General features: G+C 58.5%; 2 protein-coding genes across 9 annotated transcripts in view; both read left to right on the forward strand.

Annotated features, from left to right (window-relative positions):
* Positions 1–4481: 4481 nt before the first annotated feature.
* Positions 4482–14599, forward strand: LOC116155751 (melanopsin). Of its 2 annotated transcripts, XM_064487966.1 has the most exons (11): positions 4482–4625; positions 5828–5976; positions 6553–6582; positions 7050–7183; positions 7532–7735; positions 8370–8541; positions 8982–9146; positions 10067–10174; positions 11060–11240; positions 12456–12599; positions 14535–14599. In XM_064487966.1, the coding sequence occupies exons 1-11, from the start codon at positions 4482–4484 to the stop codon at positions 14571–14573; spliced, it is 1470 nt and encodes a 489-aa protein (XP_064344036.1). In that variant the 3' UTR covers positions 14574–14599. The 2 variants fall into 2 exon arrangements, with proteins under 2 accessions (XP_064344036.1, XP_031316878.2); XM_031461018.2 differs by lacking the exon at positions 6553–6582 and having other exon boundaries at positions 5828–5973.
* A 949-nt stretch (positions 14600–15548) lies between these two features.
* The window catches only part of LDB3 (LIM domain binding 3), a 63616-nt gene continuing 53799 nt past the window's right edge, over positions 15549–25365 (forward strand). For 6 of the 7 annotated variants that reach the window (XM_064487964.1, XM_064487959.1, XM_064487961.1 and 3 more), the window contains exons 1-2: positions 17328–17475; positions 17577–17692. In XM_064487964.1, coding sequence (XP_064344034.1) covers positions 17600–17692 — 93 coding nt within the window. In that variant the 5' untranslated portion in view covers positions 17328–17475; positions 17577–17599. Of the gene's footprint in view, positions 15654–17327; positions 17476–17576; positions 17693–25365 lie in introns of those variants that run through there. The other variant, XM_064487960.1, reaches the window with a different exon arrangement.

The following is a 25365-nucleotide window of genomic DNA, read 5'->3' on the forward strand; positions in this document are numbered from 1 at the left end:
TCCTTCACTTAGAATGACAATCTTCAGGTCCATCTATGTTGCTGCAAATGACATTATTTTATTCCTTTTTATGGCTGAGTAGTATTCCACTGTATAAATATACCACAATTTCTTTATCCAGTCATTTGTCGATGGACATTTAGGTTGTTTCCATGTCATGGCTACTGTAAATAGTGCTGCTATGAATATTGGGGTGCATGTATCTTTTGGAATTAAGGTTCCCTCTAGATATATGCCCAGAAGAGGTATTGCTGGATCATATGGTAAGTCTATTTTTATTTTTCATTTATTTATTTTTTAATTTTTTTTATTGAGTTATGGTCATTTTACAATATTGTGTCAAATTCCAGTATAGAGCACAATTTTTCAGTTATACAAGAACATACATATATTCATTGTCACATTTTTTTTCACTGTGAGCTACCAAGATCTTGTATATATTTCCTTGTGCTATACAGTATAATCTTGTTTATCTATTCTACATATGCCTGTCTGTATCTACAAATTTTGAACTCCCAGTCTATCCCTTCCCACCCCACCCACTTGGAAACCACAAGTCTGTATTCTATGTCTATTAGTCTATTTCTGTTTTGTGTTTATGTTTTTTTTTTTTAGATTCCACATATGAGCAATCTCATATGGTATTTTCCTTTCTCTTCCTGGCTTACTTCACTTAAAATGACATTCTCCAGGAACATCCATGTTGCTGCAAATGGTGTTATGTTGTTGGTTTTTATGGCTGAATAGTATTACATTGTATAAGTATACCACATCTTCTTTTCCAGTCATCTGTTGATGGACATTTAGGCTGTTTCCATGTCTTGGCTATTGTAAATAGTGCTGCTATGAACATTGGGGTGCAGGTGTCATTTTGAAGTAGGGTTCCTTCTGGATATATGCCCAGGAGTGGGATTTCTGGGTCATATGGTAAGTCTATTCCTAGTCTTTTGAGGAATCTCCATACTGTTTTCCACAGTGGCTGCACCAAACTACATTCCCACTAACAGTGCAGGAGGGTTCCCTTTTCTCCATACCCTCTCCAGGATTTGTCATTTGAGATACTCAGGCTTTCTATGCCGGCCCAGGGCAGCTCTCAGCCCTTCCCCTTTCCATGCCCCTGGTGCTCCCCCGTGGGAGGGGCCTCAAAAGCTTTTCCCACCTCCAGCCACACCAGCAAAGCGTGAAGAGCTGGCCGTGAGTCAGTGCGGAGCTGTGGGCGAGGGCTCCAGGTACCGCAGCGCATACTTAGCTGCTTCAGAGCTCCCTGGTGCGGCAAGTGGGATGGTGGGGGGTGAGTGTGATTGCTCATAAAGTCCCAGGTCAGGCTGAGCAGAGGGTGGCTCAGGGTGGTCCAGGGGGACCCTGGAGACGGGCCAGGCAGAGAGCTGGCACCACTGCCCACACACGAGCAGCCCCTGGGGTGGGGTGAGAAAATAAAAAAGCAAGAACATCCACAGGTGAACTGGGAGGGCTGACCTCCCAGCTGACAGTGGGAGAGGAGGGGACCCACACTCTGCTGGCTACGGGGGCCGGTGGGGGCGGCATGGAGGCATAATGCACATGGGCTCCAGGACCCCTCCCTGCTCTGTTCTCTCAAGCCCCACTCCCTCTGGCTTCCAGGCAGGTCTGGCCATTGCGAGGCTCCTGAGAAGGACAGGAGACCAGAGGGGAGAGTGGTGGGCAGTCTCACCTCAAATTCTGCTCATCGCGGTGCCTCTGCTGGTGACCACGTCCCCCCCAAGGCTCCAGCTCTCTCTGCCTCTCCCTGTTGGACAGCCCCAGCCCCTGGAATCCCACCTTCCACCTCTTGTCCTCCCAGCCTCGGGTATGGCAGTGCGTCCTACTGTGGCTGATTTCTGGATGCCTCAGTGTCCCCTCAGATCGCCTTCCACCACTTGTGACCAGTCCCTAAGCCCTCTAGAAGGTCTAGATCAGCATCTTTCCCTCTGAATGTGTGACGGATCACCTGATTCGATAGGTCTTGAGTGTTTCTAACAAGCTCCAGGTGAGAGTGATGCGGTCAGCCCTTGGACCACACTTTGAGAATCGAGGACCAGGGAGATCTTTACTTTCCTGAAACAATATGCCAGGCACTCTGCTGGGCAGTAGGTCACCACAGTGAAACAAACAGACCTGCTTGCAGTCCAGAGAGGGTGACAGACCCAATCAGATGATCATCACTGTAATTGATACCATTGGTTGGTAAGTGCTCCAAGGGATGGACAGGAGGCTGTGAACATTGGGTCCTCAGGATGGCTTCCTCGACACCGTGATGAGGCAGTTTGAGCTGAAACCCAGAGAAGGGGCAGGGGAAGGTTTCAGGGCAGTACCTGAGCAGGGGCTGGGTGACCACAGAACGGTGTGTCATCTGTGGCCCGAGAGGAGGCCAGCCTGGCCAGAGCGCAGTGAGGACTCCCCCGTGAGTGGGCCAGAAGCTCAGGTCACCAGACACTGAGCTGGCCCCTCCTCCCCCACCAGGAGGGTCTGCACCTGGGCTTGACTCTCCCTGCCGCGATCAGACCTCCCCTTCCCCCACAGCCTGACTCCAGCTTCCAGAAAGGTCTCCAGGTGCTGGCAGCTGGCACTCTCAGACACCTCCCTGCTCTGCTGGCAGCCACACCCAGACTGCCTGGCGCCGAGCCTGGCTGCTCTTCCCTGATACAAGGTCGTCGTGGCTGCATTAACACAGGGGCAGCAGCAGGGGGTGCAGGTCCATGCCCAGGCACACAGTCCGCTGCAGGGGCCGCCTGGCCCGTGCACACAGACACACAGCGGGGGACACGTGCCTCTTCCTGTTCACCTTCGGTGGTTTAGTTTCCGCTACAAAACCCACTTCGTATCTCTGGGTGATATTGTAGTGTTTGCCTTCACCCTCTTGCCACATTTGGGCCTTGTCGATAAACGGAAGCCATCGAAGGGTTAACCATGACAGAGTCTGGGTTTCCAAAAGCTTTGCCTTTCAGGTGCGTCTTGAAGAATGGCTGACGGAGTCGGGCAGCAGAAAGGGGGAAACCATGGAGGGAGGAGTCGCGTGCGGGCACGGCAGCGCGGCTATCAGCTCAGGGGTCCCTTGGGCCACAGAAGCACCAGGGGCCAGCGGCTGTCACTGAGCGCTGAGACCAGCCTGCTCTCAGCACTGGGAGAGGAAGTCTGCCAGGCCGGCCTCTGAGGGCGTGGGCACTGGGAGCTCTTGGAGGACCCCCCAGATCCATTTGTCCCTGCGCCAAGCCTCTTCCCCAGCCCCACACCACCCACCCACAGTGAGCCTCTAAGCCAGAGACCCACCACGGAAGGGCCTCGGGAGGACGCGGGGCTGAGCCGAGAGCTGCTTTGGTGCCTGTTGGGAAGCGCGCTCCCCGCTCTGAGTGCGGGTGCTCCCACCCCAGCCCAAACCTGGGGCTCTCGCGGAGCTGTTGAAGACTCAGGGACTGTGGAGGAGGAGATGGCATCTGTCTCCACTCCAGGGCTCCTCAAATCTCAGCACAGTGCCTCAGGACACGGCACCCACATGGGACTTTCCTGGAAGCTGAGCAGACCCCCTGGAAAGGGCGGCGTGCACAGCCTCCATCCTCGCCAGCTCCAAGGCTCTGCCTTCTGCTCCCACTGCCTCCTCCAAGAGGCAGGTGTGGACTGGGGTCCCCTCCGCCTCTGACACTTCCCTCAGTCGAGGCCTGCAGCCCTGGGTGAGCTCCCAGGTTTCTACCAGCTTTGCGGAGGTTTTTTTGATTTTTTTTTTTATCTTTATACTTCAATGAAAAAGTTTATTATCAAACAACAAAGAAATGCTTCGTGATCTGATCTCCCCCTGATTGTTCTCTGTCCTGGGCATCCACTGAGCTCCATTTCTGACACGGGTAACCCATCCTGGTGGTGGGATGGTTGTGAAGATGTGACGGGTCACGTGAGCAGACATGAGGGGCAGGCGCCCTGTGAAAAGGCTGAGGCTGGGCTCCGCAGACAGCCCTGGGGGTCCTGGGGGCAGGAGAGTCTTCCTGAGGAGCTCATGGAAGGAGAGCCTGGCCAGAGGGGAGGACAAAGGCGAGGAGCCAGAGCCCGGCAGTCTCCCCTGAAATACACACGGACACACACTCTCATACTCACTCGCACGGACACACACACACACACATTCACACATGCGTGCTGCCATCGTCAGGGACCTGTGTCTGAGGGAGCCGGGGGCACCGAGTGACGGGGCATGTGCACTCCCAGCTCTGCTACTTAAAGGTGGGGACGGACCCTGTGACTGTGAGTCGCCATAACTGTGACACTCTCTCCTGTGTGCGTCACTGGACACAGAGCAGCACCAACCGCAAGAACAGCTTTGGACTCGGTCCACGCGGGACACAGGAGCAGGCAACCGGCAGACCAGGCAGGGGTGCTGAGGATGGAGGCAAGTTGGGAGACTGGACACAGCTAACGTCCTGAGCCCTCCGTGCCCTTGATTTCTCTGTGGGCTTGAGAAAGGACCCCCCCACCTCAGGATGAACCCTCCTTCGGGGCCGAGAGTCCCGCCGGGCCCAGCCCAGGAGCCCAGCTGCATGGCCACCCCAGCCTCCCCCAGCAGGTGGGAGAGCTCCCGGAGCAGCGCCTCCAGCCTGGACCACCCTCCGCCCATCAGCCCCACGGTAAGCCTGGGGCCAGCGTGTGCGTGCAGAGCCTTCCCTCCCCAGCCCTGGTGCCCTTCCTGGGGACACACAGGGGCTTTGACAGGGAAATAGAAAAGACCCAAGCTGTGCTGTGGGACCCTGGGCATGTTGCTGGACCTCGCTGAGCCTGTCCTACACAGAGAGGCCAGTAGAGATTGTGGCAAGTTTTCCTTCCCTGCGGAGAGCATTCGAGGAACAGAAAAGCCAGCCTTGTGGGACAAGGGGCTAGAATGGGCCAGGCCTGCCCTTGGCTGCATCCACTTCTAAGGGCGGTAGGATGCCCCCCGGAGCCTTCCAGAGAGGAAGGCATACCCGGGGCCTCTGGATTTGTCCCAGCCCAGAATGAGGTGTTGCATGCCTTCTGCTGCCTCCAGCATTCTAGCCAGGGCCCACCGTTAACTGGAGAGGTATGATGGTACCCTCAGGACTATGGGATGCTGGCCTAGGTTCTGGACAGGATGGGAAGCTCCAGGAGCTGTAGGAGCCAGGGCAGGACAGAAATTAAACCACTCGCTTCCCTGGAAAGGAGCTGGGAGGGGAGAGATCTTTAAAGCCCTCTGTACTGGCCTCATAGGATTGTGACCTCCCTGCAGTGACCAGGGAGTCCTGAGTTTCCTTTTTAGAGGATCATTCTTTCCCTCAGTCTCACGCCAGGCATCGAGGTCAGCCCTGCAGTTATGTAGCCGGGGGAAGACAACCTCCTTCTTTGAAGTCTGGTGGGGTGTGGGACTCCTGAGGGGAGGGGCTCCACCCCACCCCACCTCCCTGGGTTCAAGGGGACTGGAAGACCACTGCTGACTTGGGAAGGGGCACATAGAGAAGAGAGGAGCCCACCCATGAAATGGCTCTGCCTTCTCCCCAAGGAGAAATAGAGTCACTCCAGCCACGTCCCTGCTAGCCAAACATGTGTCTGTCCATCCCACCAACCTCCAGCAGGTGATCTGAGCACATTCCTGGAAGCCTCTGGGCCATAGTATAGGAGCTTGGCTTGGCTTGGCTTTAGGGAGATCTGTGTTTACCCTGCAGCTCAGCCACTGTGTGGGCAAGTGTCTTTGCCACTCTGAGCCCACCCACTGGGGCGGTTTCTTACCTGCTCTCCTGGGAACCCTAACCCTCCCTTCTTAGGACTATCTGAAGGTGACAGGGTCGCGTGACGCCCTTGTTTCTCTGTCTCTCCACAGGCCGCCAGGGCTCAGGCTGCTGCCTGGGTCCCCTTCCCCACGGTCGATGTTCCAGACCACGCCCACTACACCCTGGGCACTGTGATCCTGCTGGTGGGGCTCACGGGGATGCTGGGCAATCTGACGGTCATCTATACCTTCTGCAGGTGTCTGGTCGGCAGGGTGGGGCCTGGGCACTGAGGGCAGCCAGCCATGCAGAGACAGGGCAGAACACAGAGCAGGAATGCCAGTGCCAGTTCTGCCAGGGCACAGTTGAGCCTGGGCGGGGAGGCCAGGGCCAGTGGCCTCAGGCTCAGGACTCAGGCCTCTATCTGCAAACCCAGGGAAGGGGCCAAAAAGTAGTCCAGGGAAGCTTAAGTGGCACATGCCATCTGGGCCCCAGGCATGCCCTCTGTGTAGGGCGAGTGTCCCAACGACACACGTCTCTGCATATTCTGCCCTGCTCTCAGCTCCCCTCCACCATCACCTGCCCCAGTGGGCAACCTCCCTCTGCCTCAAAGAGCAGCCCTGGTGCCAGGGTCCTGAGTCCTCAAGCCCTTCAGCAACCAGCCCTGGTCACCAACCCCGGCTTCCTTCCTTACCTGCCCCATCCGCATGCTGAATGGCTGAGACAGGCAGGTGGAGAAGCGAGCCCCTGGGTCCGCCACCTATTAGCTGAAATGCCTTTGGGCAAGTTACTGATCCTCTTTGAGCCCGCTTTTCTTGTCTGCAAAATGGAAATGTGATTTACTTCCTGGAGTCAATGTGATGATTAAGTAAGTTTGTGTGAGTGCGGTGCCCAGCAAATGAGTGAATCCTGGCTGTGCCACTTACTGAGTCTTGTGATCTGGCACAAGACACTTCACGGGTGGGAGCCTCAGTGTTCTTATCTGGAAAATGGAGGAGGGGCAGGGTAGATGTGAAGATGGATGATTACAGGAGATGAGGTTTGTGGAAGTACCTGGCCCATAGGGCACAATTGTCAGCTCCTCTCCCCTTTGCCAGCCCCGAGGGTGAGGACTGCAGAGACACTGGGAGGAGGGGGACAAGGGAGGCAAGAGTTGCTGTCTTGAGGGGTCTCCCCTCTCAGCCCACACTACCAGGCTCCAGCGCTGTTTGGCTGGTACTTGCTGAGCAGTGGGATAGGTCTGTGGTCCAGCAGCTCTTGCTTGTGTGCGCACGCATGCGTGTGCACTTGTATTTGAGGCAGAAGAGCCTCCTGACAACTTCTGACCCCTCACAGGAGCAGAGGCCTCAGGACACCTGCCAACATCTTCATTATCAACCTCGCAGTCAGCGACTTCCTCATGTCCTTCACCCAGGCCCCCGTCTTCTTCGCCAGCAGCCTCTATAAGCAGTGGCTCTTTGGGGAAGCAGGTAGACACTCAGGACTCCCTTTGGCTGGAGAGAGGAGGAGGGTAGGGGCAGGGGATGTCCACAGTGGCGGGGAGCCCAGGTGAGAAGGTGATTTGCTCTACCTGGGCAAAGAGTGGGCAGCCACGCCCAATCTCATGAGTCAGCAGAGGGAAGACTCCACTTCCACTCCTGAGGCTTCCGCCAGCCTCTGGCCGACGTGGCGAGCGGGCAGGGCAGACAGGAGCTCAGGCTTACTTTCCCTGAGAGGTGAGGGCAGGAGCTGAGCAAAGCCATCCCCAGACCCTCCCTCCCCTGGGGTATCTGATGGGCTCCCTGCCAAGGACTGAGGTCAGGGAGCTGTGCCCACAGGCTGTGAATTCTATGCCTTCTGTGGGGCTCTCTTTGGCATCACCTCCATGATTACCCTGACGGCCATCGCCCTGGACCGCTACCTGGTGATCACGCGCCCACTGGCCACCGTCGGGATGGTGTCCAAGAGGCGGGCGGCGCTTGTCCTGCTGGGCGTCTGGCTCTATGCCCTGGCTTGGAGTCTGCCACCCTTCTTTGGCTGGAGTAAGTGGGCTCAGGGAATCAGGGGGAAGGAAGGTAGGCTGGGAGGGGCGCGTTCAAGGGGCAAGTAGGTGGACTTGGGTCAACCAACTGGCAGGGGGGCCAAGGGACTGTCCAAGCCTCCAAGCAAATGGATATTCAGGAGGCACAACTGTCAGCAGGGGGAAGCGTGGCTGTATTATCAGCGGTCAGTCCCATCCCCCAATACCGAGGGGAAGACCACGTGGTTCCTGGCCGGTGGGGACACGTGCGTCTGATGGGGAGTTTGCATTGAGTCAGACAGGCAGGGGTTGGGGTGTGGGGCCTCAGCAGGTAGGAGGGTTAGCCACAAGGCATCTACCTGTCTGGGGCAGGACCGGGAGGCTCGCTGAATTCTGCGGGAGTAAGAGCCTGGGGCTGCAGTGAGGTCTTTCTCCCTAACTGGCAAGACTGGGCAGCAGTGGACTTTGCCAGCTGTCTCCTGCTAGAACCAGCCTGGAAAACTCTGCTCCACGTGCCTTGGCTTCCTCACTCCACTGAGCAGGGCTGGGGCCGGGGCCAGTGTTTGAGACTCAGACCCCACATCCAAAGCCTCTGCTGGATGAGGAGCCCGAGCCAGCGCTGCCCTGAAGGCCGAGCACCCGCCCCTGGTTCCCAGGTGCCTACGTGCCCGAGGGGCTGCTGACCTCTTGCTCCTGGGACTACATGAGCTTCACGCCGTCAGTGCGCGCCTACACCATGCTGCTCTTCTGCTTCGTGTTCTTCCTGCCCCTGCTCGTCATCGTCTACTGCTACATCTTCATCTTCAAGGCCATCCGGGAGACAGGCCGGTAAGCGCCAGGCATGAAGGAGGGGCTCGGTGCAGGGGGGGCCATGCCCCTTCCTCCGGGCTGCCCGCGGCTCACATCTGTGCCCGCCCCCAGGGCGCTCCCGGCCCCAGGTGGGCAAAGACCAGCTGAGCACATGCGCTTGGCAGGGAGGTGCCTACAGACCAGGACAGCCCTGCAGCTTAGAGAAGTCTCAGGAGACAGGGTCTTCTGAAGCGGGGGCCGTTAGGCTTGGTCAAGGGATCTGGGGGGCAGAGAAGACACCACAGGCAGAATCACTGGGAGGCAGCTTAGGCTGGATGTAATGGAGAACTTTCTGGGAGTCAGGGCTGCCTGCACTGAAAGGGATGGCTAGGTCCAAGAAGGCTCTCTGACTGTAGCCATGACCCTGGCAGTCACTGCAACCCGAATGCGGTCAGACCCAGACTCTGCACACTTCCTAGATCTCTCCAGACATTCAGGGCCTGCGAGGGCGGCGGTGAGTGCCCCCGGCAACGGCAGCGGCTGCAAAATGAATGGAAAATGGCCAAGATCGAGCTGCTGGTCATCCTTCTCTTTGTGCTCTCCTGGGCCCCCTACTCCACTGTGGCCCTGCTGGGCTTTGCTGGGTGAGCGGTGACAAAGGGGCTGGGGCAGGGGTTGAAGGGGTGGAAGAAGGGTGAGGAGACCCTGGGACAGTCTCCCCCCACCCAGCCCAAGCCCAAGCCAGCCATTCTCACACACTAGGTCCAGCCCCTCAGCCTGTTCTCCACCTGCTGTGAGATGCCCCTCCTGAGCTCCCAGAGGCACTAGGAGACGTGCTGGGGGAGCTCTGGGCCCTGCTGGATTTGGCCTGAGGGACTGCCTGCGGGGCTGCCAGGTCCTCCAGACCCCTTGGGAATATGCAGCTCTCCCTGAGGTTCTGGTTCCTTCTTCACCTGGCCTGTGGGCACATAGCCAGGGGTGCTACTCACCTCCTACCTTAGTCCTGTGGGGCTAGAGTCTGCAGCAGCACGGACGTAGACCAGACTTCAGAAGCACTTTGACACAGTGAGACCTATGAATCCTTGCCAGTGTTTGGGTGTGATGGGCATACTCCTCCTTGTGCAAGGATGGCCTGTTCCCTTCTTGGGCTCTCCTGTGAAGTTACTCTCAGAGAGCCAGGGGAGAGGTGGGCCTCAGGGTTGGGGTGGGGCTTGGGAAGAGCTGCACAGAGGGCCAGAGTCATTGGGGATGGGGAGGGCTTCTTGCCAGGAGCACAGGCTCCGAGGGACAGTGGGACCTGGTGAAACCCCCTAGCCTGGCACGTCTTCTCAGCGCCTCTCCATCAGTTGCTCCCTGGGATCCTGCTGACCTCAGATCGGAATTCTCCCTGGCCTTGCAGACCTTCCCCTGGGGGTGACTTGGTCGTGCTGGTTTGGGCCAGGCTGGGCTGTGCCCTGAGAGGGCTTGGTTGGCCTAGAGGAAGAAGGTTCCTGAGACAGTGGGTGGGCTGTGGAGTCTCCAGGGAGGGCCAGCTGGCAGGGGGCCCACGGCTGCTCTGTCCTAGGTACGCACATGTCCTGACGCCCTACATGAACTCGGTGCCAGCTGTCATCGCCAAGGCCTCTGCCATCTACAACCCCATCATCTATGCCATCACGCACCCCAAGTACAGGTGTGGCCCTCCTCCAGGACCCTGCCCCAGCTCCCCGGGCCCACCCTCACGGCATGGAGAGCCTGGGCCTATAAATGGGGGCAGAGGCCAGCCATCTTTCCTGTCTCTTGTATATGCATTGGGTGGGGAACTCCAGCCACTGAGAGCAGCCAGCGACACTGGGTGGGGTGTGGAGCTGGTGTGACCCTCTGCTGCCCCAGCTTCCCAGAGGCTCAGCTTCGAGAGACATCAGAGCTCCCTGGGCAGCATCCAATTCTAACTGGGATTTTCAGAGCTGAGACCAAAAGGCAGCTACGATTGGCTAATCACCAGTGCTGCCCGCTACAAAAAGAGGCCACCAGACAGTGACAGGCCAGAGAGAGCACAGCAGGGCGAGCCCCGCTCTGCCTCAGGGGCCCTGAAAGAGGCTCGGGGGTGGCTCTGGCCCAGAGCGCTCTCTGCTGATAGAATCCCAGCGCGGCTGGCCTCTTCCACCAGGGGGCCTGCAGGGCTTCCATTCGCCTGGTGGTGTCAGTGACTCCCTGAGGCCAGCTGCAGGCTTGGCCCGTCCAGCTCAGGAGCGTTCCTGGTCCTCATTTACAGAGATGTGGCTTGGGCCAGCCACTTGAGGGCTGAAACTGAGCATCAGGCTGAACCTGCCACCCTACAGCTCTCCCTCCATGCCCGGGACCCAGCGTCTGTCTGTCCATCCCCCACCCTGTGAGCCTGTCAGTCTCCTTCACCCCAGCACTTGTCTGTCTGTCCTCCTAATCCCAGTGTCTGAATGTCCTCAATTCCCCACTGGCTCTTTGTTCACTCCCATTAGCCCAGTGTCAGTCTGTCCCTCCACCCCTATCTATGCAGTCTGTCTGTCCATTCTTCTAACCCGAGGTGCTGTCCTTGCAGAATGGCCATCGCCCAGCACCTGCCCTGCCTGGGGGTGCTGCTGGGCGTGTCGGGTCAGCGCACTGGCCCGTACACCAGCTACCGCACCACCCACCGCTCCACACTGAGCAGCCAGGCCTCGGACTTCAGCTGGATCTCCGGACGGAGGCGTCAGGCATCCCTGGGTTCCGAGAGCGAGGTGGTAAGGAGGCTGGGCCCTCACTGGCTGGCACCTCGCCATTCTTTCCTCAACCAGACCAGCCTTAGGCCTCTGGGTGGGGCTGCTTCTGAGACTTGGACCCTCAGAAACCTGGGACTTTGGCAGGAAAAGCCCTCACCACTGCCCCATGTCCTTCCCACACATCATGCTCCCTGACAGGCAGGGGAACTGGGGCCCTGTTCAGCCAACAGAGGCAACAGTTCGGCCCAAGGTCATCCAGCAGCAGAGCCAGGATTGAACATGGCTTTTCCAACTCCAGGTCACTTTTCTTCCATACTGGCACTATCCCAGGGCCTTAGAGCCTCAGATCGAAAAGACTAGCATCTCTGGCCCTAGATGGGCCTCTAGAGAAACAGGCAAGAGCCAGCTCAGGGCCCTCTGTCTGTAGCATTAAGCCCCCTCCTCTTGGGAGCCTTGAGGCTCTCATGGGGTAGAGTGGAAGGAGCGTTGGCCCTGGAGCTGGGGACTTGTGTTCAAATCTGAGTTCAAGTCCTTACCGTGTGAGCTTGGACAGGTCAGTCACCCTCTCTGAGCCTCTGTAAAGTAAAAACTGCCATCTCTACATCCAAGACTAGATAGAGTGTCCACGGATGGGTGCTGACCCCACAGTTGTGGTCAGCCATGGGAGCTACCAGTCTGCCAGCCCCTCCTTGGGGCCTGGAGCTGTGATGTCCCCTGATGTCCCCAGGAGAGTTCCCTGTGCCTTGGGCTTCTGACCCAGCTCCTCCATCATTGTGCCTCCAGAGTCCACTGTGGGCCTCACCAAGAGCTTCCGCTGACCCCTTCCCACTGCCTGCGTCCCTGGGGGTCTCGGTTGAGGGGTTGAGAGAGGAGTGGTCAGACGACCTATCCCTGAACCACTGTAGTGAATGACATCAAGGCATGAATCTTAGCCATTAAGAGAGGCCTAGACCCTCGTGAACCATACCCATCCTGTACACTTAAGCAAGCACACAAGCCCCCAAGTGCCTGTGCACACACATGCACGTGCGTGCACACACACACACACACACCCCCTAGCACATGCACTCACAGTTTGCAAGGGTTTGGTGACCAGCAACCCTGCAAACAGTGTCATGGGCCTCACCCCCATGAATATCCATAGGAAGGATGGAGAAAGGCCTGATCCAGGATAGGGCAGAAGCAGGACTGTGGAATGTCCCCCTCAACTCACAGGGAGTCTCCCACTCCCCCCAGGGCTGGACAGACACGGAGGCCACTGCTGCTTGGGGGCCTGCCCATCAAGTGAGTGGATGGTCCCCCTGCGGTCAGCGCCTGGAGGATGTGGAAGCCAAGAGCCCTCCCAGGCCCCAGGGACAGGAAGCAGAGGCTCTCGGGAAGGTAACTGGACCCAGCACCTGCCAATCTGTAAAGGGGTGGGAACAAGGAGCAAGTAGCCCAGGGAGTGGTCAGGAAAGGCGGGGTGCTTGTTCTCAGTGTCAAGGCCAACACCCTCTGGGAATTGCCCCCTCCCTGGACCTCCCAGCTTTCCCTTGCCCACCTGCGGGTCCTGGGGGTCTCTGGGACACCAAGGTGTTCTGAGCAGGCCTGAGTCTGAATGCACCCAAGTGTGACTGTGTCTGAGAGCATCTGTGTGTGATTGTGTGACCTTGACTGTGCAGGTACATCGCAGGTGGTGACTCTACTGTGCTGTGATGAATGTCCAGCATGGGTGCAAGTGTGTGTGAGTGACCATGTGCCTGGCACATGCTCTCTGTCACTGTGACACCCCAGGGCATGGGATTGTCTGCTCTGAGCTGAGCATGTGACCGAGTGTGAGTGGCAGCTACCTCTCTGTGTCATTGGAAGTAGGACATACCTGGAGGGGGCGGAGCTGCGAACCGTGTATGTGCTCGCTATGAATGCCCTGAGATTAGGATGTTGCCCAGAATACTTGCAGCTATTAAAAGAAAGCCAGCTGTCAGCCCAAGTGCCTATGGAACGGAATGTCGATGGTGATTAGAGAAGGCCAGGTTCTGGAACGCTGGAAATGCCGTGTGCACAGGCCCAGAGTCTGCCCTTCCCCCTCAGCTGACAGCTCCCCACCCTGCCCTTCCACTCACACCCACACAGCGCCCCCAGCTCCCGGACTCTCTCGGGCTTCCCCAGCAAGACCAAGACCAGAGGCACTTTCCTGCCTTCCTTCCCCAAGGCCGCTCCCCTGCCTGTCCCCCAGAGGGGGAGCCCTGGGGGGGCTGCTCCCTACCGTTGCGGGGGGGCCCCTGCCTCTATCAGCGTTCCCATCCCAGGGAGCACCACTGCCCGGAAAGGACTCCCTCCCCAGCCCTGGGCCCGGGCACTGTGCGTGACCACAGAGGCCAGGGCAGAGGCCGGCAGCATCCCCCAGGCTGGCGGGCGAGGTAGTGATGAGAGGCACTGTGGGCTGGGGTGGGGCACCAGGCAGAGAGGGACAGCACATCGGCTGTCACCTAACACGTGTGATAAGCGCCACCATCGAGGTATCAGCACATGGGGTGCTGAAAGCAGGGGCAAGTCCCCAAGGGCTCCCGGGAAAGATGGAGGTAAATCAGGGATTGCCAGGCAGGATGGGGCCGGGGGGGGGTGAGGTTTGGCTTGTCCAGGCTGGGAAACAGCCTGTCCAAACACAGCGGGGCACAGGGGAGCTCGGCATGTTCTGGAACAGAATGTCTCTCTGTGACCCCGGGAGCAGTCAAGGGACCCTGGGAGCAGTCAAGGGACCCTGGGAGCTGGCGGTAGGGACGTAGATGGAAAGAGGGGCCGGAGGTGGTAGGAGCCATGGGGAGGCCCAACCAGGTGCTGGCCTGGTCTCCTGTCAGGACCCTGGAGGACAGGGAGCCCATGGAGGGCTTAGCGGGGCACTGAGGTGGGCTTGGTCAGCTTGGCAGAGTAGCCGGGCCTCTCAGCAGTGGCTGGGAAAGGACAGGTTGAGTGGAAGGAGCCGGCAGAGAAGACGGGAGAAGCCAGTAGGACAGGCAAGGAGTGAGGCACTTAAGGCAGCAAGGAGAGAGGAGACACCTGCGCGTGCGGACAAGGAGTGGAGGGAAGTGGAGAATTGGATGGTGGGGGTGAGGAGAGCTCAGTCTGGACCCCAGGAGTCTGAGAGCCTGGGGACATCCCAGGGGGCTATCCCACAGGCCACACTGCTGGAGAAGGCCCATCACCCGGCCAGGACAAAACCTGGTCCCTCCACGCAACCTCCCTTCAGCACGCAGTACCCCAGACACAGAGGGTCACTGGGAGACTATTCCCAGGGGACATTCCTTGGCTAAACAGATGTATGCTGTTTGCTTTCAGACCAAGGGGCTGCTCCCCAGCCTGGACCCCAGGATGTAGCGTGCCCATCAGCTCTGCCTTCCTCCTGGGACACGTCCAGCCCCCTCAGGTCCCCCTCACACACACAGACCCAGGATTACCCTGTGGGCCTGGGGGCTTTGGAAGTGGACTTGTCACCCATGCTGTGCTGGATTCATGGCCACATCCCACACGTCCCTGCTCTGCAAAGCGGTCTGCACCCCACTTCTCAGCTCAACAGGCTGCACCCCAGGCTCAGTCTGAAGAGTGGACACCCTCCCGTTGCCTGCAGTCGTCTGCCTCTCCTCAAATGCTGTGTGCTGCCATTGTCCAAGTGATGACAATGGCGATGGCTCCGGGGGACACAGCCAGCTGCTTATGAGCTGCCCCTGTGCCCGGGCTGGGCATTTCCCTGGCACGGGAAGGGCAGCACTGCTTCTCCTGCAGCCAAAGCCCAGCGCAGACCTTTACACGCTGGAAACTGCTATTCAGCCCTGGCTTTCCACTCAGTGCACGGTTCCCACCACCGCCTGCCCTCTCGTGCCATGTGCGTTTGGGGCACACGCTCCTGTGTGTATGTATTTGCTTGCACACTAAGCACAGGCGTGCACACACGGCGCCTGTGGCTTGTTTCAAATCAGTGGTCTGAGTTCATCCCAGGGCTGTGTGGCTCTGGCAGGGTGTGGAGAAATAAAAGCAGAGAAGGTCTCCTTGGACAGCCACGATCTCTTCCTGTTGGTGCTGCGATGGGAGAGAGACCCCAGGCTTGGCCTCTGACACCCGCAGCAGCCTCTCTTCCTCCTCTCCCTCTGTCTTCCACCTCGTGAATTTCACTCCCCAAACCCCCACCTCAAACTGCAGGGAGCAGACTGGAGGAGGGGCAAAGGCCAGGCTTGCCCCCATCCCTGCTCCCCAAGGAGCTGCTCTTCTTGGGAAGCGGCTCACGCCCAGCCTGTGAGCACCAGCTGCTCTCTGGCTGGCTTCAGTTCTCCCAGGGGAGGCAGATGAGGGAGGCTGGCCTTTCTCTTTAAGAGCATTCTTCCGGCTACCCCTCCCTTTCCCCAGAGGCAGCCTCAGGCATCAGACGGGTGCCGTGTCCAGAGAAAGAGCCTGCAGCTCCAGGTACAGCTTAGCCCACGGCTCCCTGACCGTGTGCCTTTCCCCACACCTGTCATGCCCTGCTGCTGGGTCCTCTCCAGCCTGGCAGGACAGATGCCCCCTACCCCCAGGAAAAGGGATAAAGCCAAGGATGGATTGGATGGGGCCTGAGGAAGGGGCAGGGGACTGGATGGGGGAGGTCGGGGTGCTGGCCATGAGCTGCTGGCCTCCTGGGCCAGGGCCAGGCAGCGAGGACAGCTGGGCTCCTGACACAGGGCAGAGGAGGTGGTGAAGTGAGGGAAAGAACACAGGTCCCTCCCTGGCCTCTTCCACCTGATAGTTCTGTGGCCTTGGGCAGGTTACCGAATGCCCCTGTGAAGTGGGGACTCCTTGCCATGCTGGTTGTATGCGCTAGGCCCAGGGCGTGAGGCGGGGTGCTGGCAGCTGCGAAATTACTCACACCCAGGCCCGCATGAGTCTTCAGGGCCCAGCTCAGGCCAGAGTCTTTCAGGAGGGCCGAGAACAGCCAGCCCGGTTGCCTTCCCTGAGCCTCAGTTTCCCCAACAGGGAACCAGAGTGGGCCTTGAGCTACCTCCAGACCACACAGGGCCTGAGATCTCTTCTGAGGAAAGGTATCTTGGCCCAAAGACCACACTGGCAGGAATCCCCAGGGGCTTAGGCCCCCACTCAGAACACACTGTCTCTGGGTTATGGGCTGAACACACCACACGCATTTTCCCTTCCCTGTCCCTTCTGGCCCCTTGTCCCAGCAGCTGAGCAAATGCCCTCTCCTCCCTTCCTCCCTGCCCCCTGCCATTCTGGCGCAAAGGGCACGGGGGCCTGGCGTGCGACACTGGCAGCTGGAGCTTTCCATGCTGCTGTCAAGTTTTCCAGAGCACAAATGAGACAGGAGAGCCAGGAATAACTGCTGGGCCCCCGGAGGGTCTGGAGGGTGTGGGCCAGCCTCAGACCTGTTTTCAGACCCTGTGCTGAGGGTGCAGGCAGGGCCCCCCACCACAGCCAGGTTTGGGCATCCGGAGGCGCCTGCAGCCGCTGGGAGCCCATTATCTGGCATGAGTTCCCATAGGAAAAAGCTCAGGCTCCAGCATGGCCTGGGTTTACTACCTGTGTGACCTTAGGGAAGTCACTCAACCTCTCTGAGCCTTGGTTCCTGTGGGACAAGTAGCAGCCTCTGAGGATCTGAGGGGATTATGGTGTGAGGGGCCTGGAGCTGAGCTGGGCCAGGTCCAGAGCTGCTTCTCTAATTGTGATTGTTTTCGTGGCTGGACAACCCTGGGCCAGTTACCCAGCTCCTGAGCTGACACTCTGTCCAGACAAGAGGGAGGCTCAGCTGGGTCCTAGCCACCACCAGGGCTCCGCACTAGATAAGGCACAACTTCAAGGTCCTCACCAGGGAACACAGGGCAGCAAAGACCCAAGTCACAAAGTCCCTGGCCGAGGGAGCTCAGCCACGGTCTTCCGGGCAAGGAGGTGGGTACAGCCAGGCAGAGAGCGGGGCTGGGCAGAGTCTAGGCTCTTCAGAGAGTGGAGGGAGCAAGGGGAGGAGATCAGGGAGGCGAGAGCATTATCACTAACCTGGCTAGGCCCCTCTCCTGCCCGCTGGGGGGTGCTGGGTGCCGGACACCCCTCCCCAGGGGCTATATTAGCCGCGTGAGTCACGGTGGACGGGCTGGGAGGCCGCGGGCGGGCGGGCACAGTGTAGGGTTACAGTCCATTTATGGGCGCAGCAGAGGACAGATATCAGTGTCGATGGCATTCGTTCCCAGCTATTCTTAGGAGCCTCTCAGGAGCTCCACACGGCCTGGCTGGGCAGCAAGGGACACAGGCAAGGCTGGGGGTCGGGCGCAGGGACCGAGGTCCAGGCTGGGGAGGCAGGGCACACGCACGCGAGGATCCCCTCACTCTACTCTTCTCCTTTGTTTGCAGAGGCCACCGCTGTCAGCAGCAGCATGTCTTACAGCGTGACTCTGACGGGGCCTGGACCCTGGGGCTTCCGTCTGCAAGGGGGCAAGGACTTCAATATGCCGCTCACCATCTCCCGGGTGAGTGTGCGGTGCCCACAGCCTGGTACCCACGAGGGAGGGCATGCTGGGAGGAGGGTGTGTGCATCTGTCTGTCCGTCCTCCCTGAGGTTCTTGGAAAGATGAGCACGCTTTCCTGGTCTAGGGGATGGGACTAGACCCACCTAGATACTGCCAGCCACAGGCCCTTGGTTTGGGCCACAGCTGTTGCCCACCTGAGCTGGCTGGCCTATTAGAATGTGAAACAGGGGGAAGCGGCTGTTGTTTTGAGCAGAGGAGGAAAGGCCAGGCAGGCAGGTGGGCAGAAAGTACAGTGCCTTCCTTTCTAAGCCCTACCCTGGGAGGATGGGCTCAGGGTGTCCCCAAGCCTGGAGTATCTCCCTGGGAGTCGACAGCTGCTTTTGGGAGACAGCACTCCTAGAGGGCAGGTGGCAGGCGGGTGGATAGTTAGATGGACAGACCACTGACCTTGGCTGCCCTGCTGTCGGGGCTGGGAGCTGGGCTGCACTGGTAACTGGTCTCCAGCACCCACTCCTTCCCAGACCTCAGCTAACAGACTCCGTCTCCCTCCGCCTCCCTGGGCCTCACACTGGCTGGCTTCATGGAGCTGGGCCTTCCTCACCTGCCTGAGCCCTGGCCACTCACCTGCAGCTGCCCTCCTGCCTGTCTCACGTCTTGTTCCCCATGCTCACCTGAAAGGGCCATGAGTCCTGCAGTGTCTGTGATCAGGGAGTAGCACTGTCTGATGGGGATGTCACAGATCTTTGGTGACTGTCTGAGTAACTCCCTCGTCCAACTGGTGACACCGAAGTCCAGAGAAGCTAGCTGCTTGAGAGGAAGCTGTCTGTGAGAAGGGACTTTGTTTTAACCACTGCTGTGTCCCTGGCACCCAGATCAGTACCTAAGACACAGTAGGTGCTCAGGCAACACTTGTTAAGTAAAAGGACTTCCCCGTAAGTCCAGCAGAGGCGGTGCTGAAGGCCCCAAGGCTCAGGGCAGATAGTGAAATGTTCCAGGGCAAAGACAACCCCTGCCTGGTGGGGTAAGGCTGAGGCTGAGCTCCAGCAGGGCTGGTGCGGGCACGAGGGGGCAGGCTGAGGCCCGGGGCTGTCACTGGAGGGTGATGGATAGGCGGGGGTATCTGGGCCTCTGCCCACCTGGAGGCAGGGAGACAGCGGAGACTTGCCTTGGGCCTGGGGGTGGGGCGGCGTGGGTGGTGTGGGCGGCGGGGAGGCACTGAGGTGGGCAAGCCAGGCAAGGTCTGAAGGGTGCTTGGCAGAGGGGGCAGGGAGACAGTGCCCCCCCCCCCCGGAGGCACAGTCCTGGCTGGGGAAACTGATGTGGACACTGGGGGGAACTTAAGAAGGAACGCCCCCCTCAGAGGAGCTGTGGGAGCCCCAAAACAGCCACAGGGGCTACACTCCTCTGAGACAGGCGCTGGCCTAGCTCCAGTGCAGGGAAAAGCCTCGTCCTCTATCCTCCTGCTGCAAGTCCGCCTCATTCTACCCCGAGAATCCAGACCCACCGCCCTGGACACAGGGTCCCAGATACTAAAAAGACACCCAGAGCCTCGCATACTCCATCTGATGACACGGTGACACATGGGCAGTGAGCCCCAGTGGACACACCCCCACCCCAGCCCCAAGACCCTCCATAGCTTCCCAGCCCCGCGGTTGCAGGTCTTCTCCCTGCATCAAGCAGGACCATCCACCCTCACTCTCCTGGGTCCACCAGCCTCCTACGCCCGGGATGCAGCCCAGATCTCCCCCAGTCCCACCACCCTCAGGACCTCCTTCTGCTGCTCCCTGCCCCATCCCTATGGGTGGAAATTAGCCCCCTGGCTCAGTGGCACCCAGGATAGCCAATTACCTCATCCAGGGTCTATGCGCCACCTGGCCCCAGCCAGCCCAGGGCTTAAATTGCAGCACAGAGGCCTTAAGCTAGACAGCAGGAAGAATGTCCTCACTGCGGGCAGGGGGTATATTGGGTTGTACTAGAGCCAATGACTAGGGGGGACTTTTAAAAATAGAACCCAAAGCTCAGGCCGGGCATCAGGGGGTGGGCATAATGGCCTCTCAGCTCCCTTCAGGGGCACGCCCCAAATCACCAAGGCTGTGGAACAAGCTGGACTGGGTGCTGGGCCCTTCCCAGGGCTTGGAGCCTCGATAAGTCCTCTGGTGGGCCACTGATACCCTGGGATCGGGCAACCCAGGCTCAGGGATGCTGGCCAGGCAGCCCTCCGGACACTCAGCCCTGCCCTCCCAGCTGGGCTGTGGTGTTTCCTGCTGGGGTGATCAAGTCCTTCTGCATCAGGAACTTCTTCCCTAAGAGGATGCAGAGCCCTCTGGAGGAAGCCTATTTCCACCGCAGCTATGACCCGCTTTTCACAGTGGGCCGATAGATTCTCAGGCGTCCTGGCCTGAGCCTTTGCAACAGGGAAGTGGCGTATTGCGGTGGGGGCACTGGCAAAGGCAGGGCCTGCTCATTCTCAGCAGGGGCTGGCATCCCCGGGCATATGAACTGCGAGCCTGAGCATGGAGGTCAGGCAGGCAGGGCTGGGGCTGGCTTCTCACTTCAGAGCCGGGCAAACGAGATTCAAACTTGCTCACGAACTCCTGAGTCCTTGGTAACCCCTAACTCCCATGCCTCTGGTGAGGGACTAGTAGAAAAGCACGGAGTGGGGCCCGTCCCCTGTCCGCTGCAGGGACTGGGCTGCAGCTCCCCCTGTGAGGAGGCCGGCCACCTGCAGTCTGGGTAGTGACTCCCGGACCCACCCTACCCTGCCCACCAGCCCCACAGCAACAACCTTGGAGCAGTAGCAGCCCCTCAAGTCCTCCCTTTGGTGGGTCTCAGTCTAAGGACCCACAGAGAAGTGGGTTCAGGAGAGAGACTCAGAGGGCAGAGGGGAAATGCCTTTATTCAACCTGGACAGGTGCGGCTGGGCCTGCAATGTGAGCTGCCCTCTCACCCCCACCCTCTCCAACCCCAGCCGGTTCTCCAGGAAATGGGGGAGGGGTGGCAGCAGCTCCAAACGCCCCGCCCCCACCCCTGTGGGAGCAGCTAGGCCAGAGGCTGGGGCCGTGGTCTGGGACCTTGTCCCTTAGTGCATGTTGTAGCCCCTGGCAGTATGACCAAGGCATACGCTTTTGTTTGGCTCTGCTGCTCTCAGCTATGTTACCTTAGAAAAGTCAGTTCACCTTTTCAGCCTCAGTTTTCTCATCTGTAAGATGGGGAGAGTGCATTCATGAAAACACATGTGTGAGAGTGCATTCTAATGGGCACTTCTGAAAATACACCTGTGAGGATGGGGGAGTGGTAGAACTGAGCCCCGGCCCAGGGAGGTGCTGTCTCCCTGCTCCAAGGCCTCCAGTCCTTAGGGCCTCACCCACTGGCCTAGCAGGCTCACCTGGGTCCCCAGCCTGGAGGCCTCTGCCCATTTGCTGTTTCCGGTTCCAGGATTTGTCAGGCTCTCCCAGCTATGGGGGTAGGTGCAGAGGACAGAGGGTCCCTGAGGAGAGGAAGGAGGACAGGCCGAGACTATTCTGGGGCGACTGTGCCTGCCGTTTCTGGAATTTTGAGGCCGTCGTGCTGTTTCTTGGGCCGCGCCTAGCAGTGCTGACAGCCCGTGCTGTTTATAGCCATGCTGAAGGTCAGATCAGCCTCTGGAGGGCTGCTGCAGGGCTGGCAGGGTCCTCCTGAACAAACGAATGGGGAAGATAACTGGACAGAGGCCCTCCGCTGAAGAATGCATCCTTAGAGGTCCCCAGAGCAGGCCCTCTCCCTGCATGCTTTTTCTCCCTGGTACTCAGAGACGTTCCTGACCCCGTGAGGGCCCTGAAGGGAGTGGGCGTGAGATTGGCTGGGTCGTGGTGAGCAGACAGTCCAAGCTCCTCAACTCAAGCAACTCCATGGGCAGCCCCCAGGGCTCCTCCAGCTGAAGGCATTGTGGGACAGCAGTAAATGGGAGGAGGACGGGGCTTACTGGTGACGTCTGCCAGGACTTGCTGGGTCAGCCCTTCTGCCTGGGAGATGTCTCCCCAGTTCCCTGAATCCCCCTCTCAGCCCGGGGTTATCCATGATTGCAAAGGTCCCCCCACCCTTTGCAATGGAGCCCTCCCATTCCTAAACATAGCTTCTTTGCTCTTTTGAAGCCAGGATCCACCTCTTCCCAGGAACCATCCTAAGTGGCATAAAGCAGACTTTGCCATGTCCCAGTGCTCTCGGGGACCCACCGGGTAGCATCCAGGACATAGACAGAACTATGACACAAGAGGAGAAGAGAAGTGGGAGGGTGGGAAGCGCTCCTTGGTGGAGCACGGGCTTAGCATGCACAAGGGCTCAATCCCCAGTACCTCCATTAATGAATAAATAAATAAAATCCACCCCCCAAAAAAAGAAAAAAAAGATAAAAAACATTTTTTAAATTAAAAAAAGAGAGAGAGAGAGAAGAAAGAGACTCAGAAGGCCAGGGAGGGGTGTGATCAGCTAGAGAAGTAACCAGTGACCCCTGGCTTTGGGCACAGGGAGGTCATTGGTGTGTGTGAAGCGGTGGGGGTCAAAGTCAGATGGCTGAACGTGAGAGGGATGGGAGATCGCAGAGGCAGGACCCGCTGGTCACCTCTTGGAGAGAAACATGGCGAGAGCCAGTTGGAGCAGCTAAGGCCGGGACAATGAGAGACCTTTTTCGAAGACAATTTTTTTAGAGCAGTTTTAGGTTCACAGCAACACTGAGGGGAAATTTCTCAGCGATTTCTCATCTATCCCCTGCTCCCACACATGCACAGCCTCACCCACCACCTACATCCTCCACCAGAGTGTGCCTTTGTTACAACTGATGAAGCTACGTTGACACATCATTATTACCCAGAGCCCAGAGTTTACATTAGGACTCTCTCTTGGTGTCTTACATTCTGTGGTTTTGGACCGCTGTATTACATGTATCCATTATAGTGTCATAGAGAGTATTATCATTGCCCTAAAAATCCCCTGTGCAAGGAAAGGCTTTTTGAGTATAAACAAGACTCTGGCATTTTTATCAGCCAGGGTGTGGTGGGAGAGTGGGGCCATGGGATGACAGAAGGTTCCAGTGAGAGGGTAAAGGATGGAGCAAGGCCTCAGGGGAGGACAGATGGGAAGGGAGCAGAGTATGGCCTGATAGTGTAATTTAATCACACGATGTAAAATGCACTTAGGGCTCCATGAATATCCCCTGGGGTGTCAGCCAGAGAGGGTTGGGAGGAGGTGCTGGAAGTTGCGCAGCCCACAGCATCCACTCCCTGCCCTTGCCCCCATCCCTCGCCACACCTACACTGGCAGATCTAGAGGGAAAGGAAGACAGGGGCCTGTCTGGGTTTAAGCACTGCGAGTGATGGCCGGGAACTTCTGTGGAGCCCAGTGGCCCCCTCTGCTGCTGGGGAGCAGGGGAAATGCAGCCAAGGGCATGCCAGCACCTTGCTTCCCTGGGACCCTGGACAGAACTTTTCTCCCTTCCAGATGATGCTTCGCCCCGGCCCCCACCAGGGACAGGAGGCTGGCTCAGGGCTGATCAGTCAGGGCTAGCCCCTGGCACACCACCCTCTGCCAGCTCCAGATTTTGTTTCCCATGGAGCCGGGGAATGCAGCCTCCCAGCCTCCAACCCCTGGTGCCTCCCAGGGGAAGGGGCCAGGGGCAGAACCTGAGCCTCTTCATTTGGAGCATCCCTGAAACTTTCTCAGTTCTGCACTGTCCTTGTATCGTACCCTATTTAGTGGTGAAATCCTCTCCACAATCCTGGGGGAAAGGCATTGTTGCCGGCATTACCCAGAGGGCTGGCACAGCAAGCTCAGGTCTGGCTCAGACCAGGGTCCGTGCACTTTGCTCTGCTGCTCCCCCCACCTCCCCCCAGGCACTGGAGGGTCGCTGGGGCCACAGCTGCTGCCTGGCCCCAGCTACCCCTGCGCCCTCTCTGGGGTGCCCTAAATCACGGCCCAGCAAGGAGGAAGGACTCCTGTGATGATCTGGGCCCCCATACACCTAGAACCTGTCCAAGGGGCTTTTGAGACAGGCCCTCAGTTCCCCGTTGAGAGGTGCCTGGAGACTGGAGAAAACTGAGAAGTATAATGGGAAGGAAACAATCATTACAAAGGGTTTTTCAAGTGCTCAAGAGGGGCTAGAAAGCCTCTAAAGGAAAAATATCCTCCGAAGATTTATTTAGCAGCTTGGAGTCTTTTCTGGGACAAGGAAAACAGCAAGAGGGGGTGAGGGAATCAGACAAGAGATACAGCAGTACCTCATGCCTGGACTGCACTCTTCACAAGCCCTGGGCTTTGGGCAAGGGTCCAAGGGTGGCCCCACACTTCTGCCCAGCAGGCTGCTCCTGCCAGCTGGGGAGGGGATCTGATGGCCTGTGGGCTGAGCTGACAGACAACCTCCTTAAGGTCCCTGCCTCCATCCTGTCCCCTCATTTAAGGAGACCTGGGCTGAACGAGCAGAGCACCTCCCCACAAGAGGATTTATAGCACCCTCCACCCCACCAGCGTGAGGGGTCTTGGGCCCTGCTCAGAGCAGCCAAAGGTCAGGCCAGCTGAGCCCTGACGAACAGACACAGGTGTGGGGAGAGAGGCGCCGAGGCGGGCTGGAGCCAGCCCGGCGGCTCTCCTCAGGGAGCTTGGCTACCGACCAGGCCCCGGGGGAGGCTGGGCTCTTCCCCTGGGAATAGGATCTCTTTAGTCCAAACTTGAGGATGAGGGGGGAGCCAGGCAGGGCCAGGGAGCCCTGCAGAAAGGGATGGTGTTGGCTAGCCCATGCCTGCAGGAGAAAGACATTCTCAAGGCAGCTCCGAAGGGAGGGCATCCAGGTGGCCCCGTGGCTTGCCCTAGCTGATCTGGCCCCAGTCTCTCTTGGATGTCATTCTAGTGTCCTTGTTCACACTTTATCCATGATCTCCTGGACACAGCTCTGGTCCTGCTTGGCAGGCATCACCTCCACCGGCATGAGGCCCCCTTCTCTGTTGATGCTTAGAAGCATTTTGGGGAGCCCTGGGGTTGGGGAGCCCTGCTTGGGGGTGTCCTGCTGTGGGGGAGCCCCACAGGCAGTCCACTAAGACCGCAGAGGCATCGTACAGTTCACCCAGAATGGAAACACACTGGTGTCTGCTACCTTCTCCGCAATGCTTCAGACATAAGCTGGATGGATGGATGGAGAGAGGGGTGGGCATGTGACCAGCAAGTCGCGTGAAAAGCTACAGAAGAACCTCAGTGGTGGGTATTTGGGTGTTCACTGTAGAACTGCAGGATTCGTTCCGCCTTTTTCTCTGTTTGAAAATGTCCATAACCAAGTGTCAGGGACAGCAGAGCCCTGACCGTGAAGCTAGAAGGTGCAGGGAAGGTGATTTTCTGCAGGCCGGGCCTGGCTGAGCAGCTCAGCCTGCCCTCAGGAGTCCGCTCTCAGCCTAGAAAGTGCTTGGCTTTTCTTTGTTGTTGTTTTTTATCCTTTGTGCAACCACTGAAATCTAAGGAGACAACCCACTCTTGTCATTAGTAGGGGCTCTGCATGGCCACTGATTCAGAGATGGAGGCGACGCTGGTTTTGAGATGGCCTGTGGGGCTCCAAGGTGCCCCTGTGAGTCCTTGGAGAGCAGGCTGGACTTGGCAAACCAGACAGCGTGGCTTCCTGACCATCCAGCCCTTTGTTTCTCTGTTGCCCCTGCCTCGTC

The sequence above is a fragment of the Camelus dromedarius genome, chromosome 8 (assembly GCF_036321535.1).
Source record: "Camelus dromedarius isolate mCamDro1 chromosome 8, mCamDro1.pat, whole genome shotgun sequence".
Lineage (NCBI taxonomy): Eukaryota > Metazoa > Chordata > Mammalia > Artiodactyla > Camelidae > Camelus > Camelus dromedarius.